The 17,782-nt window shown below is 41.7% G+C and overlaps 1 protein-coding gene across 1 annotated transcript in view; it reads left to right on the top strand.

Annotated features, from left to right (window-relative positions):
• The first annotated feature begins 487 nt into the window (after positions 1–487).
• LOC116829567 (DGAT1/2-independent enzyme synthesizing storage lipids-like) overlaps positions 488–17,782 on the top strand; it is a 44,420-nt gene continuing 27,125 nt past the window's right edge. The window contains exon 1 of the mRNA XM_032788437.1: positions 488–803. Coding sequence (XP_032644328.1) covers positions 488–803 — 316 coding nt within the window. The remainder of the gene's footprint in view (positions 804–17,782) is intronic.

The following is a 17,782-nucleotide window of genomic DNA, read 5'->3' as shown; positions in this document are numbered from 1 at the left end:
ACCTCCTCAGCCTCATTTCCTCATCCTCCCTGCCTCGTTTGATCTTCAGCCCTGGAACAGCTCGTTTGCTCACCAAGATGATGACTCATTGAATCTTGTTCTGAATAAAAACTCTTGCATCTCAGGCTATTCTTTCAGTGCTCCCTGTCTCTAACCATCACCTAATGCCCATCAGTGCTGCTCCTTACCCCCTTGCACAGGCCTTCCATGACTCTTGGTCCATCACTGTGGTCAGTCCCCTCTTCTGCTGATTTTCCTCTGTCACTACTGCAATGTGTTTAAAAATAGTTATATCAAAGTCCTACTTCACATGAGAAATACAGGATATTAAGAACATAATTTAAATACAACGAAAGCATGTCTGTAACTTTTCTGGTAGTTGTAGGAATAAATGAACAGCATGTTCTCTCTTTATAGGGGCAGGTTAAGAAGCTGCTTTGATTACGAAGAGCGTTTGACTCAGTTTGCCTAATTCTTTCAACAGAAGATGTTAAGTAAAAGTGAATCCCATACTTCATGGCAGGACTCAGTGATTAGCTCGACCTGGCTGACTTACATATTAGAAGAATGGACCGGTGTGGAGTACCACTGTTTGTACTATATCAGCTTCATCTTGTGGGTGTTATCCATAATAATCTTTGCACCTCTTTTGATTTTCATAAGCACTAGTTGCTTTTTAAATCTTCTCCTGCACATTTACAAGAGAAAGAATGGCCTAGATGAGGATTTCTCCAATAAGTCATGGGACAACGGAAGGTTCTTGGTGGCGTCCATACTTAGTATGTGTGGAAAACTGTGGCACGGTAAGACATTTTTCTCTCTGAACACTATTGTATTGTGAGATGCTAACATTTTATTATTAAAAACTGGTATCCTGAACTTTTTGTGGCTGAAGTATTGCTACATTCAGATGGGGTTCACTGATTGCTATGAGAATTTGTTGACATTTCCTGGGCGTTTTGAGCCATTGGTTCTTATCCAGCCCAAGTTGGTAGTAACAAAAGCTTTTGTCAGCTGATGCTATTTGTTACACTCTGGCTGAGTCTACATTTAACTTCTGTGTAAAAAAAAAAAAAAATTATAAGAACTTTGATAAGAACATTGTGTGACACCCCCTCCTCTTCCCCCCACCCCTCCCCCGATAGCAGCGGTGGGAAATTTTTAAGAAAAAGCCTACTGTAGGAAAGGAACATAAGTACTGGTGTGGGTTTATAAATATTAGAACTGTGAGACACATGATAGATTGTGTGGGTTTTTTGCTTAAATTAAAATTATAGGCATAGTGGATGAAGTTAATGCAGTAGAGACAGAGCCTGAAAAATTCCCCTAATACAGAGACCAGGGTCAGCATCGTAGCAGAAACTTCTGCATCCTCCCCTTTCCCAACAGATTGGGGCTAGGGGGCCTGGCCTTCTCAGTAACACCTTACCTCTGCATCTCACATGGAGGCATTTAGCCAGTTGTTTATATTTATCTCTGGCTAGTAGGAGTCTAATAAACTATTTCAAAGCCTGCAGCAGCTGCACTGGAACCAAATTCTGCAGTAACAACCCTTAAATTCAGTGCCAATATTAATAACTCATTCGCTACTAGAAAATACTTTTCATTTTCCATGTCTTCCGCTGCCATGATACACACAGACCCTGAAAATATTCCTTGTTTGAATTGAATAGTGATTATTTGAGGTTGGGGTTTTGATAGAGCTCTCCAAGTGACCCAGCTTGATTCCCAGGATTTTGGCTTCTACAATGTTGGCAAGGCAGTCTGAGTTCATAACATTGCAAACATCTAAAGCAGAAAAGGGAACTGAAAAATTTAAAGGACTCTTCTTGTGGTACTGTCAGCTCTTGCAGAAGAAATGCAGGACTCTGAACCTGCTCTTGGCATGTTAAAACAAGAACTTCCAGCTTGGATTGCATTCCTTTACTAGACAACCTCCCGTCTCAAGAAACTACACCAGAATGTCCCTACACTTGGCATATTTCTTGACCATCTTTTGTTAAACCAACCAGCTTTTGACAGGTCTGTGACTGATCTCTATATCTTTAAACATGTACTTTTTGTAAATTTAAAGTGGTATGGGTATTTTGCTAGTAGTTTAAGTTCTTAATATTTTTTTCTTAATTTTCTTTTTAAAAGCCTTGGTTTGTATTTTTAAAAACAAATATCACTTCTGAAAGCAGGTAACCTTGACAAACGGCATTTCTCATACATAGGGATCTGTTACTCTTGGGTTATCCTGCCTGCTCCCTATTACTGAGGGACAACTGACTGTTCCACTAGAACAGTGTTCCTCAACAACTGGTCCCTGAGATCTCGTTGACTCAGTTTAGCAAGGCAGTTAGGAAACCAGTCCCGTTATCAATAAGATTCTCAAGCAGCGCTTCTCAATATTTATTTTTACAGAGTGGCTGCATCCTCTGCTGGCAGTTGGGGTGATCTGCCTACATGATGTAGTATTGGAACTGTGTCTTTATGGGCTGAGTGTCCAAGGCAGTCTGGGCAAGGTACTGAACCTATTATTTATTAAGCACAGCCAATTGGAACAGGACACAGAACAGACCAGATCTCTTATAAGGACCATGTAACGTATTCAAGCCAGGGGAAGCCAAAACAGATATGTCCTCTTCAAGAAGGTCACAGGGAAGAAGCTGTCTTTTAAACAAAGTTCATAAGGCCCTTACCTCAGGGCTCTAATTGAGCTCCTAAAATTAGCATCAAGAAACAAAATCTTTGTGCCCAGTCAGGCTAGTTTCTTAGTGCCTGAGAAACCTGCATGGCTTCTGGTCTCCTGCTCAGTCTTTTATCTATTTAAATAATCCAGCAGGCCAGGGCATGGAACTTCCTTGATTACACCTAGAGAATTTTGGTTGTAGGCTTCAGCCTCTTCCTTAAAGGGGTAGTACAGTCCTTCAAATGCCTTAAGGATTGAGTGATCACTGAATGCTATACTTCAGTGGTTTTCAAACTAGAGCATCGCTTGTTCAGGGAAAGTCCCTGGTGGGCCGAGGGACGTACTGGCTGCCTCTTCCTGCAGCTCCCATTGGCCGAGAACGGCGAACCACGGCCAGTGGGAGCTGCGATTGGCCAAATCTGTGGATGCAGCAGGTAAACAAACTGGCCTAGCCCGCCAGGGGCTTTTCCTGAAGAAGCAGCGGCCCTAGTTTGAGAACCACTGATATACTTGACCACCCAGACTACTCTTTTGATGGGAGCAGCGACAGATCCTTTCCAGCAATGCTGCGGGCTTTTCATAGATTCTAGGACTGGAAGGGACCTCGAGAGGTCATCGAGTCCAGTCCCCTGCCTTCATGGCAGAACCAAATACTGTCTAGACCATCCCTGATAGACATTTATCTAACCTACTCTTAAATATCTCCAGAGATGGAGATTCCACAACCTCTCTAGGCAATTTATTCCAGTGTTTAACTACCCGGACAGTTAGGAACTTTTTCCTAATGTCCAACCTAAATCTCCCTTGCTGCAGTTTAAGCCCATTGCTTCTTGTTCTATCATTAGAGGCTAAGGTGAACAAGTTTACTACCTCCGCCTGATGACACCCTTTTAGATACGTGAAAACTGCTATCATGTCCCCTCTCAGTCTTCTCTTTTCCAAACTAAATAAACCCAATTCTTTCAGCCTTCCTTCATAGGTCAATGGTTCCTTTCCTCCTCCATCAACCCCTATCTTTTTATCCTTTCCCTCCTTTCATCTAAAAGAAAAGAGATCCCCTTGCTCCCATGCAAGTTCAGTGACTTAGCCATTAAAGAAGATTGTCTTATTTGGCTGAATGAGTGTATTCTATTCACTTCACCTTGAACATGTCAAAACTCTCTTCTCCACACCTGCTTCCCAAATAGCTTCATTTTGAAGAGGGTCAGAATATTTTCTCCTATTACAGCATCATTGGAGAAGACGTGTTAAATCAAAGATCCATCAACTGAACTTTACTAAAGTGATACCAAGTCCAATTGGACTTGAAGCTTACACATTTTCTGCAGTTTCAAAGACCAACTTTTCCTTCCGACACCTCAGCTGATGCAGTAGGAAGTCTATTGGAGTTTGATTCGTGGCTGAAAAATTTGAAAGTGTGCTCGCCAATGAGAGTTTGGATCTTCCTCTCCTGATCTGAGAGCTACCATTGCACACGTAGCCATGGTCTGCACTGCCCTCAGTGTCATTCCTCAGCCCCCGCCCCAGAAGAAGTCATCAGCTAGGAACCCCCAGTGCAGAGAAACATCAGAAGCCAAGCAAAGACAGCTCCCAGCATTGTTATACTGCTTGGCCTGTGTTGTTCCCAGATTCTTGGCTAACTCCTATGCAAAATTCTGGAATCTAAGAACACAGAGGAGGCAACACCAAATAAAGATCCTACTAGCAGAAACAACCTCATTCAAGCACCCTTTGATGACACTTTATTGTTTGGAGCATCTTTAGGCAGAGCTTTAAATGACTTGGACAGAGCTTTTAATGACTTGTTTGGATCTCAGCAAAATATTCTCTCCATTTCCATCATCTAGAGAGTTGAGGGAAGTTCAGACCCTTACCAAAACAAAGAAAATTGCTGTACATAAAGACTTTGCTGATTTTAAATTTTGAGATGAGTTTTTATTTTCAGACTCTTCCCCTCCCCCCCTTTGCTCTTCATCTCTGAATTTATAGTGAATTTATTATTTGATTTATTCCTTTCCTCCGAGGGAACATTTGTGCAGTTCTTGCTACTGATCCTTGTATATGCCAAACAAAACATTTAATTTGAATCAGGGTGGATTTTATTTAAATTATGATTTAAATCACTAGTCAGGAAGACTAGATTTAATCATGAATTTTTACATAAAAGTGCATTCTTGTTGGTTGTTATAAGCTTAATTCATATTCTTCAAAATTCAGAGATAGATGTGGGTTTTGTTTTTAGAAGATACACACTATACATTTTTTAAGTGATTTATTTTGAAAACTTTTCAGATTACTTTTACAGCTATATCAGAAAATGAATGATTGCTTATTTCATTTATCAAAGGTAATTGAAGCAGATATTTATGAAGTCAGTGGGAGGTGAACTTTGTCCAATTCAACAGGTTAATCATTAATATTTGGAAGATTTTCTTGCCATGCTGTAAGAGGAGGAGAACATCACCAGAGAGACATTTAAATTGTTTTATTTAACTAAAGTAACAGTGTTATGTATTCTGGACTTTTTTCTTTAACAGCAAACACATAATATTATAACAAAACAAGCATATGAATTTTTGAATTTAGTTAAACATTCAATCAGGCTTGTCTTTGTTGATATTGTTTAACTAAAATAGTTAAATGAAATATTCAAAACAAAAAAAAAAGCACCCGCAAATTAAATTGACTGTCAGCCAGGTCAACATGAGAAACTTAAAATATTGGCTTCTGCAGGTAACTCAATCATCTTCACCTTCATTTTCCTATTTGTTCATAATCTGGAAAAGAAAAACAAGCTTTCCTGCTTTTTCAGATCCCAAATGATTTCTCAGTTGGGAAGGAATTAGTCTGAAGGAAGAAAATATTCTTTCTACACTGGCAGAAGAAGCTACTGCAGTTAAAAGTGAGATTATCACTTCAACAGTCTCTGAATCCAAGTGCTTAAGTGACTTCCACCAGTTCACTGGTGTGACTTTCTCTAAAACATCATCAGCAAACATATATTTCTTGAATGGTTCACCTTTAACTCTGAAATTTATTATAGATGGCATTGGAATGTCTATGTCATAGCCAAACTCCTCCTCTTTAGCAGTTAAGGTTTGATGCTGGTACTGAGTATTGAGAATATTTGCAAGAAAATGAGCTGGAGACAGTGCTTGTCCCATTTGTTTTTTTTTAATGCTTGTAATTTAACTGTTGTATATTTCTCTTTTTAAGACCTCATTCAGTTCTTTCCAAATTTCAGCAGTGTCAGCAATAAAACAGCTATTTCCCTGCATTTTGTTCAAGGCTACAGAAATAGGCTTCAGGGTACTCAGCATGTGTTCAACATTTCTTTTAAGCCCAGTGGTGAGAACTTTGGCTGTGACAGTGCCATCTATTTTTTTCACAATTTTGTTCTCAAACTGTCATCCGATTAGGCCAGTTCTTGATATAGTGCTCAAAACAGTCCACTTCTGAGTTCCATCACATGTCTTGTGGGAGAATTAGCTTGGTTCCTCTTTTCAGAGCAGCTGCTGCAAAGTGGCTGTTACAGCAGTATTTTGCAATTTCAACATTAGCCTTTATTTCTGGAACACTGAAGTCTTGGGCTAGGAGGTGCATCAAATGAGCACTGCAACCATATGTTATTAGCTTGGGACTCTCCACACTCTCTTCTAAACAATTTCTTCTCATCTTAGATACATTTGCAGCATTGTCTGTGACCAAGCTGTATACTAACATTTGAATTTCTTTTCAGTTTGTTACAGCTTTTACTGCTACTTCTTGTAAGTATTCTGCTGTGTTTGCATGTCCTGATGTATCAATTGTTTCTGTAAGGAAGACCATTCTCTTCTTCTGTTGTCACATAAGCACATACAAAAGGATCATTGTGGGACATTGCTCCACCCATCAAGACTCAGGTTAACAATTTCAACCTCTAGACCTTTTGCACACTGCTCGGTTTCTCTTTCATACAGTTTATCCAGCAACTTGCCTGCAACATCTGCTCTGTTGGATGGACTTTATCCTGGTCTTAATGACTGAACCATGTTAATGAATTGAGGTTCTCAATTATACGGAAAGGAGAGTTTGTTGCATAAACAAACCAGGCAACTTTTTCATCAATTACCTCTTTTTGTAATCTGCTGGTTCTTATCACAAACTTATCTATGGTTGTTTCTGGGTGATGGAGATTTTGCTACAGGTGATGTACTGTGGCTATGTGACATAATGATAGTGTTTCAGTCACATCATGTGGCAGATAACTCTGAAACTATAGAATATGATAGTGATCTTGAAGGTGGATAGTCTTCAGAATCCTATATGTTGAGGCTGGAGTCTCCTAAACAAAATAAGTCAATGCGGTTATTTAATTATTATTACAATACTGCTCACTTAGTATTACTAATTGCATTCACTGACACTCAGTACTACTTTAAAGGTGAAATTGTAAAAGGCAGATCTGCCTATTTCAGCTATTTATCTAAAACTGCATCTAAATAATAGTATTGTAGAGTAAGAACTATATTTTTTGGTCAAACATGAGAATTCAAGAATAGTACAGAAGGAAGACAGGCAGTCCTTAAAGAAATATGAAATAAAAAATGTTTAACATCTGTGTGATCAGACAGGTTCCTTAAATCATCTTCAACGCAGCTTCCTCCTGAGAAGGAACACTTCTTATGATGATGTTTCCTTCGGGCAACCAGGCCTTGCATTTCTTTGTTGCATTGTTTGCATTTTGCATGCATGCCTGTTTTACCCACAAGTAGAGGAACTTCATTAAAATATTCCCAAACTGGGTCTCTTTTTGTGGCATGCTGCCATTGTAGATTTTCCCTTATAGTGAGAGAATGGTATGGCAGATATCATCAAATCAATGAAGGCTACACTCAAAAAGACCTCACGACTTCTGGAATATGCTGCTCAAACAATTTCACTTTTGTTTCTACTGCTTGACCCTCCCTTCTCACATTATCTCCAGATTTCTTCTCCTTGTCCAGATCTATTCTGCCTCCAACAATCTTCTATTTATTGAACTTTTTGAAACTTTGCACTTTTAGAGAGAGGTAAGGGATTGACTCTACCCAAATTTGAAGAGGGACAGTAGGGTTGAGGTCTGTTATTTCTCATCTCTATATATTTATTAAAATTTTTTTTGCTGTTAACAAGCATGTTATCTCTGGAGACACAAATCCACAGTTTGAGAAATGCAAAACTAAGCATCTCTAATGGTATCTTCTAGTCTTATCACTGAGTTCCATTGGGTAGATAGAAAGATTAACCTAACTAATCTATACGGAAGCCCCTGGAACCTCATAAGATTGGATCCCTAATCCATGAACTATTGGAACTCATTTACAAAACTTTTTCTTAAACATTACGTGAATATATTGTCTCCTACTATAGAATTAGAATTTATAATCCCTATTCCATGATGATATCTTTGAGCTATAATGCATCTTAATTAAAACTGATTTTTATCCACTCTGATTTGAATATATTTCTATTTAATATACATGTGTGATTCAATCCTTCCTGCTGTTCCTTGATGCCATTTATATAGGATGTTGAGCCCACCTCCAACCTTTCCTACCCTGCTCCTCACTCCATTACTGCTGTCACTTAAGCACTGACTCATATCAGATCAGCAGAGAGCAGCGATCTCAAACTCAGTGACCACGAGGGTCATGTAAGGGCTAGTTCATTGGCCCGAGGGCTGCATCACTGACGTCCTCCCCACCTCCCGCTGCCCTGGCCCTGCCACTATTCCACCTCTTCCATGAGGCCCCACCCTTTCCCTGCCCCCATTCCAACTCCTTCCGTGAAGTCCCCACCCCAAGTCTGCCCCCAGAGGGTGCATGAAGGATGTGGTGGGGGTTCAGGGCAGGGAGGTGAGGTGCAGCAGGAGGTTGGAGTGCAGGCAGGGGGCTCAGGGTGCAGAAGGGGGCTCAGGGCAGGGAATTGGGGTGCAGCAGGGGGTTGGGTGCAGGCAGGGGGTTCAGGGCATGGGGTTGGGGTGTAGCAGGGGACTCAGGGCAGGGAATTAGGGTGCAGCAGGGGACTGAGGTGCAGGCAGGGGGCTCAGTGCAGGGAGTTGGGGAATGGGGAGCAGGAGGGCTCCTGCTCCTGCAAGTACCTGGAACTATGTCCCTGTGGGAGGGGATGCAGGACTCTGCATGCTACTTGCTGCACTTCCAGGTACCTCCCCCAAAGCTCCCATGGGCCACGGTTCCCAGCCAACAGGAGCTTGTGGGGGGTGGTGCCTGGAAGTGGGCCGTGTGTTTGTGACCCCTGACGCAATTCTACACAAAGAAATGAATGAATGGACAGTCTGAACTATGTTGCTCATGCATACGAATGATTATAAGCACTGACTTCCCCTCTTTCGCATGGGTACTCGACACCCCCCACTGCCCAGCCCTCTCTCCACTTTGCCCCTTCCATGAGGCCTCGTCCCCCATTCCCAAAGTCCCTGCCTCACCTCCTCCCTGCCCCTATTCCAACTCCTTGCACAAATCCCTGCACCGGCCCCACCTCCTCCCGATAGCCCGCCATGTTCCCACTCCTCCCCCTCCCTCCTGAAGTGTGCTAATGCTGCCAAACAGCTGTTTGGTGGTGGCTCAAGGGGAAGGAGGAGGTGGGGCGGAGGATGAGGGGAGCTTGACTAATTTTTCCCCATGGGTGCTCCAACCTCGGAGCACCCACGGAGTCGGCACCTATGTGAATGGTTAAAACCAATTCAGAAGTCCTTCAGGAAAAAAATTTAGGTGTCATTGTGGACAACTCAATGGAAATATCTGTGCAGTGTACACAGATTGGATGGCATGCTCTACTTTTGAATATTACATTACATTATGGTCTTAACTATCTTGAGCAGTTTAGTATCATCTTCAAACTTTGCCACCTCACTGTTTACCCCTTTCTCCGGATCATTTATGAATACATTGGACAGGATTGGTCCTAGGACTGACCCTTGGGGAACACCACTCCGTTCTGAGAATTTACCATTAATTCCTACCTTTTGTTCCCTGTCTTTTAACCAGTTCTCAGTCCATGAAAGGACCTTCCCTTTTATCCCATGACAGCTTAATTTATGTAACAGCCTTTGGTGAGGGACCTTGTCAAAGGCTTTCTGGAAATCTAAGTACACTATGTCCACTGGATCCCCCTTGTCCACATGTTTGTTGACCCCTTCAAAGAACTCTAATAGATTAGTAAGACATGATTTCCCTTTACAGAAACCATGTTGACTATTGCTCAACAGTTTATGTTTTTCTATGTGTCTGACAATTTTATTCTTAACTATTGTTTCGACTAATTTGCCCGGTACTGACGTTAGACTTACCGGTCTGTAATTGCCGGGATCACCTCTAGAGCCCTTTTTAAATATTGGCGTTACATTAGCTAACTTCCAGTCATTGGGTACCGAAGCCGATTTAAAGGACAGGTTACAAACCTTAGTTAATAGTTCCGCAACTTCACATTTGAGTTCTTTCAGAACTCTTGGGTGAATGCCATCTGGTCCCGGTGACTTGTTAATGTTGAGTTTATCAATTAATTCCAAAATCTCCTCTAGTGACACTTCAATCTGTGACAGTTCCTCAGATTTGTCACCTACAAAAGCCGGCTCAGGTTTGGGAATCTCCCTAACATCCTCAGCCGTGAAGACTGAAGCAAAGAATCCATTTAGTTTCTCCGCAATGACTTTATCGTCTTTAAGCGCTCCTTTTGTATTTTGATCGTCAAGGGGCCCCACTGGTTGTTTAGCAGGCTTCCTGCTTCTGATGTACTTAAAAAACATTTTGTTATTACCTTTGGAGTTTTTGGCTAGCCGTTCTTCAAACTCCTCTTTGGCTTTTCTTATTACACTCTTGCACTTAAGCTGGCAGTGTTTGTGCTCCTTTCTATTTGCCTCACTAGGATTTGACTTCCACTTTTTAAAGGAAGTCTTTTTATCTCTCACTGCTTCTTTTACATGGTTGTTAAGCCACGGTGGCTCTTTTTTAGTTCTTTTACTGTGTTTCTTAATTTGGGGTATACATTGAAGTTGGGCCTCTATTATGGTGTCTTTAAAAAGGGCCCATGCAACTTGCAGGGATTTCACTTTAGTCACTGTACCTTTTAACTTTTGTTTAACTAACCCCCTCATTTTTGTATAGTTCCCCCTTTTGAAATTAAATGCCACAGTGTTGGGCTGTTGAGGTGTTCTTCCCACCACAGGGATGTTGAATGCTATTGTATTATGGTCACTATTTCCAAGCGGTCCTGCTATAGTTACCTCTTGGACCAGCTCCTGCGCTCCACTCAGGATTAAATCTAGAGTTGCCTCTCCCCTTGTGGGTTCCCATTCCAGCTGCTCCATGAAGCAGTCATTTAAAGTATCGAGAAATTTTATTTCTGCATTTCATCCTGAAGTGAAATGTTCCCAGTCAGTATGGGTATAATTGAAATCCCCCATTATTATTGGATTCTTAATTTTGATAGCCTCTCTAATTTCCATTAGCATTTTATCATCACTATTACTCTCCTGGTCAGGTGGTCGATAATAGATCTCCAATGTTATTTTTATTAGAGCATGACATTTCTATCCATAGAGATTCTATGGATTCGCTTAGGATTTCTACTTCATTTGAATCTATTTTCTTTCACATACAGTGCCACTCCCCCCTCCCCCGTACAACCTGTTCTGTTCTTCTGATATATTTTGTACCCCGGAATGATTGTGTCCCATTGATTGCTCTCAGTCCACCAGGTTTCTGTGATGCCTATTATATCAATATCCTCCTTTAACACGAGGTACTCTAGTTCACCCATCTTATTATTTAGACTTCTAGCATTTGTGTATAAGCACTTTAAAAACTTGTCCCTGTTTATTTGTCTGCCCTTTTCTGATGTGCCAGATTATTTATGTGACTGTTTATCATCTGATCTGGCCTTTACATTATCCTCGTCCATCCTCTGCTCCTGACCAGAACCTGTAGATTCTCTATCATTAGACTTTCTCCCCTAAGAGAAGTCTGTGTCCAATCCACATGCTCCTCTGCAGAAGTCTTATGTTCTTATGTACATTACATTATGGTTGCCTCTTCTTCTCAAAACTGATATACCAGAAATAGAAAAGTTACAAAGAAGGCTATTGCAGATGAATAGAGGCACAGAAAAATTCAACATGATGAAAGATTACTGACCATATAATTCTTCGGGTGACTCTGTATATTCTCACTTATGGGTATTGCTCTGCCTAGTGGTGTCTAAGTAGAACCATCTCATAGCAGTGTACCTTAGAGCACACTCATGTGCCCCCTCACCCACCCGCATGCATATACATCTCCAACTGCTTTGAGAGTGAGGATATAAGGGAGGGGGTGACCTGAGCTCTTCACCACCTCAGTTCCTTTGAACCGCATGCCTGGATGGTAGTGAACCGCTCCAGTCTCTTTTTGAATCTGGAGTCCTTTCTGCTTGAAGTGTTCTTTCTTGTAGCTAGTTAGTGTTAGTATAGGTATAGTCAGTTAGTGCATAGCTCAGTTCCAGGTTATGGCAGACCTGAGGAAGAAGGTGGGATTCAAGAGGTGTGCTTTATGCCCCACTGTCTTCCCCATGTCTGACGCCCACGTGGTACCTCAAGTGCATGGGAAAGGGCTGCTCTCCTTCTAGGTGTTCTGTTTGCCAGACTCAGAGTCTGCAAGGACAGAGAGACTTAATTACAGCTCCTTCTTCTCATCCCTCTGGATCTGGACTGTTGTTGGAGCCAAGGTCCAAGAGGCCAGTCTTGACTCCTGTGGCTTCAAACAGTTGAAGTGCTCCAGGAACTGGAGCGCCATGAAGTCCAGATTTGGTTCCCACTACTACCTCTGAAGCTACCTATGTCAGAACCAAGGGCCACATAGCTGGCTTCAGCTGTCTTGCATCCAGAGAAAAAGTCAAGAGATGAGATGGCCACTCTCAGCTGTGCTGTATCCCATGCATTAGATTTCTTGGATCCCTCCAATTCCAACAGAGCCTTCACGGCTTCGAAATCCTGGTTAGTTCCAGTCTCTTCTTCAGAAACTAGCAGGATGGATTTGAGTCTTATATTGGATGTGATTCTGTCCATGTCTTTGGCTCTGGCTGTTACAGTTACAAGCAAAAGAGGCCTAAGGACAAATCAGCCACTGTTAGCAGTGCCAGATCCCATGCCTCGGATTTATCAGATCCAGCCAATATGACAGAGCTGCTACGATTCTAAAATCTAGATCTTCACCTTCAGCTCTGGCAGTTAGAGAGAGAGATTTTGTCCTGCGTTGGATCTGGTGCCATCTAAGTCTTTGGCTCTGGCCACATTCCAGTTTCGGTTTCAGCTCCATCTTTGGTTCTGAAAGATGCAGTGATGGTGATAGCTGAAGTTCACTGTTTAGCTTCTGGTTGTTCCTTGGGCAAGCGTCACTGGTTTGGAGATCTCAGTTCTTTTCTTTCAGATGAAGTAGCAGGACAATGTTACTCTTTCCTCAGAATGTGGCTAAGGACTCAGAGCTTCCTATGATGCCACAGACTCTGTTGCTAGAACATTGACTCCTGCTATGAGGAGACATGCTTGGGTTTGCTGCTCTTCTCTGGCCCTGGATACCAGACTTAAACTAGAGAATCTGTCCTTCCAAGGGGATGATCTTCTCTGAGAAAAGACAGATGAGTTGCTGGAATAGCTAAAGGAGCAAGATCGACAGCCCATTTTCTGGGCTTGATTTCCTCTTACAAGAGGAGACCTTTTACTTCTTCTTTTCATTATCAGAGGCAATTCTGTCCCAAGTAATCTTCATCTTATTTTTTGCCTAATCTAAGGCATCAGCAGTACCACTAATTGACACCTTTCCAGACCCAACATAAGAGGAGGTTATTTAAGTCAAGGCCTATATCTAAACAACCTGCTGCCTCCATGGCATCTTTGTCTCAAAACACTGGACCTCAGATTTGATCCCACGATTGTTGGAATTATTTTTTAGGCAGTGTATTACAACACTAATTTAACCATAAATTTCTTTATTAAATTCAGAGGCCAAATGGTATTGATACAATTTCTCTAGACATGCCTAAAAAGCGTAAATAAATAATAAGCAATTTACTACATGTAAACAGTAACATAACATTTATAAGCACTTAATCAATATACTTATAAATGGGCTAAGCTTAGGGGTGCGTAGATCCATATTGGTCGGCTTCAACGTGGTCAGGCAGGTATTGGCAATGAAGCCTTTAAGAGTTTACTTTTTTATATCCTTTCACAAACAAGGGATATCATTGCCAATTACTGACTTCAGCTAAAATCCAGTTTGAGACCGTTCACCCTTATTTCCAGTTTTAATCCAGATGAGATTTAAAATTTCCTTTCTCCTTTTCTGTTTCTTCCCTATCTCATCTCCTTCTTCTTGCTGACCAACAGTTTTTTCCACTGTACCTGAGTTCACATAGACCCTAATTTTTGAGATAACACTGGTGCGTTGGGTGGAAAGGTCCATTCTGGTACCTTCTAAAACAGATTCTCTTTGTGTTATTTAAAACCATCTGCAATCACCCCTCTTGGTCAGAAACCTTTTTAGAAACTTCCCTTTACTTCATTAGTTATTCTTTGAATCCAGCTTCATTCTGTCTGGCCTTATAACTAATTATTTTCAAGGCCTTTCTTTTACATGCAAATTAGGGCCCTCCTTTACAATACATTCCTTTAACCAAAACTTAAGCTGACTTGAATTTTATATTTATTCTACAGTGATTGAGTGAGTGTGGCCCAATCAGGAGCCTTGGAGCTCTCCTCATTGAAGTGTAGAGATGTGGTTTATGCCCCAGCTGGGCTTCATGGACCTCAGTCCCAGATGCTGTCTGTGAGCTGCTAGTGGAGGACTGGAGTGAGAACTCCCAGGACCCCTGGTTTCAATACCTGTGGGGCCTGACACTAGTGCAGAAAAAGGATGGGGAGGTTCTATCCAATTTTTTGTTTAAGGAACCTTAACAAATACATTCAGAAGTTTTGGTTCTGCATGTTAACTTTGGCTTCCATAATCCCTTCACTTTTGGTTATCGATTTGTTCACAATTCTCGATTTTAAAGAACACGTAATTTCATGTATTGATTCATCACATTTGTTGCAAATCCCTTTTTTTCATATCCATCAGAGAATTGATTTGCCGATATCTTTCCAAAAGCCACATTCTAATAAGGAGGAATTTATTTTACATACTTTGGATGTGAGACGGGCCCTTGCTAGATGAATTAAACAATGTATTGTTGAACGTTACATATTAGCAGAAATTCCTGTACCTACTTCAGTACAATCACATTCTACTAGAGCTGTAGCAACTTCCTTTGCTTGCCGTAAGCAGGTCCCTGTTGCTGAACTTTGAAGAGCTGCAACCTGGAATTCTGTACACACTTTCTCCAGGCATTATGCTCTGGATTGGTCCGTAGGGCTGACGCTACATTCAGGAGAGTGCTGCCTCAGTCACTGTTCAGTGGGGACTCTGTTCATGCCTACGAACTATTATCAGCATTGCTTGTAAATTGAAACCATAAGTAGGAATATAGTAGAAATAGAATGGGTTCCAAAAAGGACACTGCAGATGATGAGCCATGGAAAAGCTTGACGAAAGATTAAAATTAATTCTGTATAGTTTAGAGAGAAATTATTGAACAGTAAAAAGAAGGTAAATCATGTGCTTCAAGTTACATTTTCACCACAGTACAAGAAGGGAGGCACAAATGAAATTAAAAGCAACACATTTAAAATAGATGAAGAAAAAATATTTTTGCAGTGCATCATGAAACTGGGGAACTAAGTGCCATGGTGTATTATGAAGGCAGAGAGAATTAGACAGTTTTATCTGAATAAGTATATCCATAATTCTATTATGCTGAAAATGTGTTAAGCATATAAACTCATGTGCTTCAGGACATAAGCCAACTTTTAACTGTGTGGTTAGACAAAACTTTCTCCAGATATGCTTTTTTGTAATGGTTCATTGTGGAGGTTTGGAACATCTTCTCTTGATCACCGTTAGAAACAGGATACTGAACAAAATGGACCATTGGTGTAATCCCATGTGGCATTTTCTATGTTACCACTTTCCAGCTGCTCCACTCTTGGGATTAAGATGTGCAAAAGGCTTGTGCAGGCCTTTCAAGGTGAATTTTCCATTATGGGCACTGACATAAATGGGGCTTTTTATGTTGACTTCAGAGGCTATTGAATTAGGCCCCATGTGTGCAAAATTGTCCTAGAATTCATAATTTAGGAATAATGATCAGCCTAATGCAGATATACTTCATGTGGCATCAAGAGAAATAAATAGGATAGTAGTTAATAAACTAAAGGATGTAAAAGAAAATCATTAGGTTTAGTTGTAAAAGTAGATTATTGGGGGGGAAAGTTAGCCACTTCAGAGTATAGACAAGTATGATTTCAGGCTTCTAATGTGGAAAATACAATATAAATGTTCATGACTGTACTTTGTACTAAATCACAAAGATATAGTAGTGAAAGCTAACAGGGAAACAGTACCATAAGTTCTTTCTGATGTGGTAGATTTAATAAGCAGTTTCCATGACAGCTCATTTTATTGCAACTGATTAGGATTAGAATTTGAGCCATCAACTGTGTCTCACTCAGTAATTGAAATTTATTATGTTAAACCCTGATCTACTAAAAGCATTTTCCCATCTATCCTCTGTGTCTGAGGGTACATCTACACTACGGGATTATTCCGATTTTACATAAACCGGTTTTATAAAACGGATTGGTATAAAGTGATTGCACGTGGCCACAGCTAAGCACATTAATTTGGCGGTATGTTCTTCATGGTTCCAAGGCTAGCCGTCGATTTTCCCGGAGCATTGCACGTGGTAGCTTATTCCGTAGCTAAATCGCCATCATGTTCCCGCAGTTCCTCCCCCGCCCCTTTGGAATCTGGGTTGTATGATTCGCCAGTGCCTGATGGTCGCAACAAATCATATGTCCCCGCGGGTGGTTCTGGGTAAATGTCGTCACCATCCTCCCCCGGAAAGCAACGGCAGACAATCATTTCGCCCCAATTTTTCCCTGGATTGCCCTGGCAGACCCGCCATAAGCACAAACGGCAACCATTGGAGCCCATCTCAGCTTTTTTTTTTTTTACAAGTCACCGTATGTGTATCTGATGCCTGCGGACATGAGGCGATCACTCCAGCGCTACCCGCAGCATTCATTTGCTTTGCATGATAGCAAGTACGGTTATCAGTCGTTCAATGTACCGTCATGCTGCCATATATGAAATTGCATATGAGATGACGGTTCATCTGTCTCTACTCTGCTGCTATCAGGCCCCTTGTCTGAGATCTGGGCCGTGTGGGCGCAATCAAGGCACAACTGGGAGAGCGACTTCCCCGAATCAAAATCCTCCTTTATGGTTCTTAAAAATAGAGTCAGTCCTGCCTTGATGAGATGGGCAAGTGTTACTAGAGAACCAGTGTATCAAGAGCAACAGCTGCTCCCTGTCAGATCCCACAGAAAATGTAATGAGCTACATGCCATTCACCGGGGTGCCCCCTGCAACTACCCACCTGTTCTCCTCCTCCCCCAACCTTCCATGGGTGCTACCCGTGGCAGTGTCCCTCCCTTTTTGTGTCATGAAGTTATAATAGAATGCAGGAATAGAACAGTGACTTGTTAATAAATATGAGGGGGAGCAGCCTCCCAGGGCTATGACAGTCTAGGCAGAACATAAAGCAGGGGGGGAGAGGAGCCAGGCATCCCCTGCATGAATAGCCAGGCAGACACAAATTCTTCCCTTTACATCAGGAAAGGGAGGGTGCTGATCGGAGTTCAGCCCTCCAGTTGCTATGGATGAGGATGGTGACCAGCCGTTCTTACCAATCTACCCTGGGTAATTTACCAGGATCATTCCTATGTACCCAGGCGTCCCTGCTAGCCTCACCTGAAGGCCAGCCAGGAGCATCCAACGTCTGATGGTGATGAACGGATAGCAGTCATATTGTACCCATCTGCGCACCAGGGAGGAGGAGAGGAGCGGATACTGCTCTTCAACGCTGCAGCATCGTCTACCACCAGCATTCAGTAGAATATAGGGGTGACATGAAAAAAAGTCAAGAAACGATTTC

The sequence above is a fragment of the Chelonoidis abingdonii genome, chromosome 2, assembly GCF_003597395.2.
Source record: "Chelonoidis abingdonii isolate Lonesome George chromosome 2, CheloAbing_2.0, whole genome shotgun sequence".
In the NCBI taxonomy this organism is placed as follows: domain Eukaryota; kingdom Metazoa; phylum Chordata; order Testudines; family Testudinidae; genus Chelonoidis; species Chelonoidis abingdonii.
The sequence above is the reverse complement of the archived record's forward strand: the minus strand, read 5'-3'. Positions and strand labels throughout refer to the sequence as shown.